The sequence below is a fragment of the Fulmarus glacialis genome, unplaced genomic scaffold (genome assembly GCF_000690835.1).
Source record: "Fulmarus glacialis isolate BGI_N327 unplaced genomic scaffold, ASM69083v1 Scaffold41551, whole genome shotgun sequence".
In the NCBI taxonomy this organism is placed as follows: domain Eukaryota; kingdom Metazoa; phylum Chordata; class Aves; order Procellariiformes; family Procellariidae; genus Fulmarus; species Fulmarus glacialis.
This window is the reverse complement of record NW_009192889.1, coordinates 1-3,594: the sequence shown is the minus strand read 5'-3', so window position 1 is coordinate 3,594 and position 3,594 is coordinate 1. Positions and strand designations below refer to the sequence as shown.

Below are 3,594 nucleotides of genomic sequence, written 5' to 3'. Positions count from 1 at the left end.
AATTAAAAAAAAAAAGATGAAAAATCACTAAATCCTTCCCGGGGACAGACTATTTTTCCCTCAAACAGCGGAGAGCAACTCACCACCAGCTCCATGCAGCTCAGCACCTCCCCCTGGTCAGCCAGGATCTGCTGGTAGTTGGGTTTGCCGCTGAAGACTTCGGCCTGAGATGTCTGGAGGTAACGGGCAGGCTCTGCCCGTCCTCCGTTCCTCCTGCCTTCCTCCAGCTGCCTGCGGAACAAAAGCCGTTTCTCTGTCAGGCGTGGGCCGTTTGAAACGTTTTCTTTTCACGTACCAAACAGCTGTAACAATCCACACCTGGACATTTCTTCGGCACTCTCCTGGTAGCGCAGCAGGAGCTGATCCCAGGACTGACATTCGGCAGCGAACCTGCGGAGCGGGAGGGGAGCAGGGCTGTAGCCCGGAGGGTCCCTCTGTGAAGCCGAACCACAGCGCGGGCTCGTAGAAGAAACAGCTGAAGAATTAAATACACCCAAAATACCCTCTAGGAAGGGGCGTCCAAACCCGTATTGGTGTTGAGAGTTTTAGGTCTTACCTGGCGATGTACTCCTTAACCTGGGCCACTGACTCATCCAAAGCCGAGTCGAGTAAAATCCTAAAGCACAGATAACATCAGCACGATATAGGGAGATATATACATTCCACACGTATATCACAGGGGGTTCTGGTGCCTGTTCAGCACTTAGCAGCCATGCTGAATGCTTAGAATTGCAGAGTATGAAAGAGAAAAGTCTCCTCAATAAAGATAAGGGCCCCTGAATATTCACTGTGCTGGTTGTCTAGTGATGGCATCAGCCCCAAAAATCCCGGCAGCCACCGGCGGTGGGTATGCTCTGCGAGTTTAGATGACTGGGCGGGCCGTAAAGCACAACCAGAAAAGGATAATCACGGAATGATAGAACGGGTTGGGGTGGAAAGGACCTTAAAGCTCATCTCGCTCCTGCCGCGGGCAGGGACACCTTCCACCAGACCAGGTCGCTCAGAGTCCGTGTAACCTGGCCGTGAACCTCTTCCGCTGTCTCGCCGCCCTCGCAGTGAAGAATTTCTTCCCAAGAATGATCTAAATCGACCTGCTTTCGGTTTAAAACCGTTACCCCCCCTGCCAGCACTGCACTCCCCCACAAAGAGTCCCTCCCCATCTCTCCTGTAAGTACTGGAAAGCTGTAAGGTCTCCCCGGAGCCTTCTCTTCTCTAAACAACCCCAGCTATAGATGATCCCCCAAATATATGATCCTTATTATCCATGTGCATATACCCGTGACTTTTACATATATTTATTCATTTGTTTAAGAGGCAAAATCTTATTTGGTCTGTCTGACTTACAAACCACTCCCCTCTCCACATCCTGCGTCCGTACAAAGGGATAATGTAGTGGTTTCTCTCCCATTTACCAGTTTCACCCCCCCTAAAATCTGCTGGCACACCTGCACGTTGGCCTTTCCTCGCTGGTTCCATTGTAATTGCCTGGGTGAGGGAAGCCAGCTCATTAAAACGTCTAAATGAACCCAAAACATTTTGACACAGCTGGGTTAGGAAGGTTTGCGCTGGCAGGGTGAGGTCCTCGTACGCGGCAACAGACGCTTTACAAAATGCGTTCAGGCCACCCTCTTCTCCCCCAAAAGCGACACGACCCGCTGCTCACACTGCACAAGGGGCGAGTTCGGCGAGTCCTTACCCTTTAGGGTCTTCTACGCAGCTCTTTAGTGTTCCGTCTCGTTTCAACTTCTGCATGTATCGCTTCAGGTCTTCTGAAACCGAGTGCACTGGAGATGAAAAGAAAATAAAACAGGATAAAGCAAGGCTCGTACCCACTGCCTAGAAAATTAGTAATCCTGAGAAACGAAGCCGTTTCCTAACCTGCAGATCCTGCTCTGATTCCTTACCAGAAGGCATTCTAGTTGTTACTTACACAGAGAGTAACTCCTCTCTGTGGCCACCGTTTTGTGGACACACTTTAGGGTGTCCATTTGCCTTCCCTCCCAGAAGCTGTGGTCATGCACAGCATCTTAAAAACACCATTCCCATATTTTTGGCTGCACCCACCCCTTCTAGAAGACAGCTCATTTCATTTTGAGAGGATGCTCTCAAAGGATGCCCCTTTGAGGGAAGGGTCAGTATTTTTAAGTTCAGGATTACCCTTGCTGACGCAAATAGCGCACCTTACCATTTGCTTTGAAAGCCTCAGGGCTAAAGCCGTCAGTTTGCTTCAAGACGTGTTCGAGCTTCTGTGCAGAAAACTATGAGAAGATAGAAAAGAAAGTCTTGGCACCCTTTCCCGAGTTGTAGGACAAAGCTTGTGGGAAGATTCGTTACCGAAGGAGAAAGGAGTCCCTCCTCCCCTCGTACGTATTTCACAACTCAGTTATACAAATCGGAACGTACATTTAGTGGCAGAAGAAAGGCAAGAGAAAAATAATTCACTTTTAAAAAGAGAGGACCTACCTGGAAACTGGACAACAACAGCACAGAAAGCCGGTCTATCTCCGGCAGATCCAGGCTAATTGATTTGCTTAATTCTGAAAAATCAGAACAAAATTGTTTAAGAACAATTAAATTCACACCAATCTGCCAACGGCTGGAATGTTCCTGAAAGACACTAAAAGCTGTTGCAGAGGAGTGTGGTTTGCAGGATATGGAAGGAGCAGGGAAAAGAGAAAGAAACAGAGTTCCTAACAAGGAAAAGTCACACTTAAGGCTCAACCACGGAAATAAAAAGGCAGAGACTGCAAACCACTGGTCTACAGAAGCTGTTAATGCAGCATCTCCTTTTATCCTCAAGTACCTGGACCCCTGAGATCACTGTCAACATGGACGTCAGTGGCTACTAGTTAGGAATAACGCAATTAGACTGTTATTACCCTAAAGTTCGTGCCATGAAATTAAATTTCAACTTGCTGCAAGCTGCCCTGCAAGTTTCGAGAGAGAGCTTGATAAAGGGAAGAAGTGGAGCATGTACCAGTGACATCTTGGTGAACAGGAGGCAGAGATTTTCGGCGTTTTGTCCCCTTCAGGCTCGAACGACACCAAGAGCGACGCTTGGCTTGAGGAGTGGTGATGAGCTGTCTCGGGGACAAGTTAAAAGAACTCAATGTGTGGTCTTTCCTGGGACTGCTTCCCCAGGGAGACAGCCTCTTGGGACTAGGTCCGAGGGGGCTTTTCCTGAGGCCGGGACTTTCGTGGGATCTTTTCCTCATAGCCACTCCGGCTGTCTCACAGGGACTAACGTTCTTCTTGCTAACAGCAGTTATATCAGGTGGCTTTAGGAACTGTTCAGGATCCACTTTCTTTTCTCCAGGGTCAGGATCTGAGAAACCCAGACGCAATCAACATGTTAGCAGGATCAAGTGAGAGGAAAGGGTCTTTCCCAAGGACTCAAAAGCATTGAACCTGTTCTTTGCGCTTTGCTTTCTAGCTCGGAGCAACAGCAGCGCCGAGGTGCGATCCGCCGAGGCTGGATCACCGCTTCAGAGTTTCCCCAGACCGCCGCTGCGGCCGGTTCTCCCTTCCAGCACGGAGCTCCTTCTCCCGGGCCCCGGGCCGGCCCCCACCGCGGGAGGGCGCAGCCGGGGTGGG

At 49.8% G+C, this 3,594-nt stretch overlaps 1 protein-coding gene across 1 annotated transcript; it reads right to left on the bottom strand.

Annotated features, from left to right (window-relative positions):
• Positions 1–83: 83 nt before the first annotated feature.
• DSN1 (DSN1, MIS12 kinetochore complex component) lies at positions 84–3,325 on the bottom strand (the record flags this gene model as incomplete). The annotated part of the gene is made up of 7 exons (XM_009587244.1): positions 84–231; positions 319–390; positions 557–616; positions 1,697–1,784; positions 2,186–2,258; positions 2,464–2,537; positions 2,978–3,325. Coding segments are annotated over 7 exons (863 nt in total), but the record flags the coding sequence as incomplete, so codon positions are not given.
• Positions 3,326–3,594: the final 269 nt, after the last annotated feature.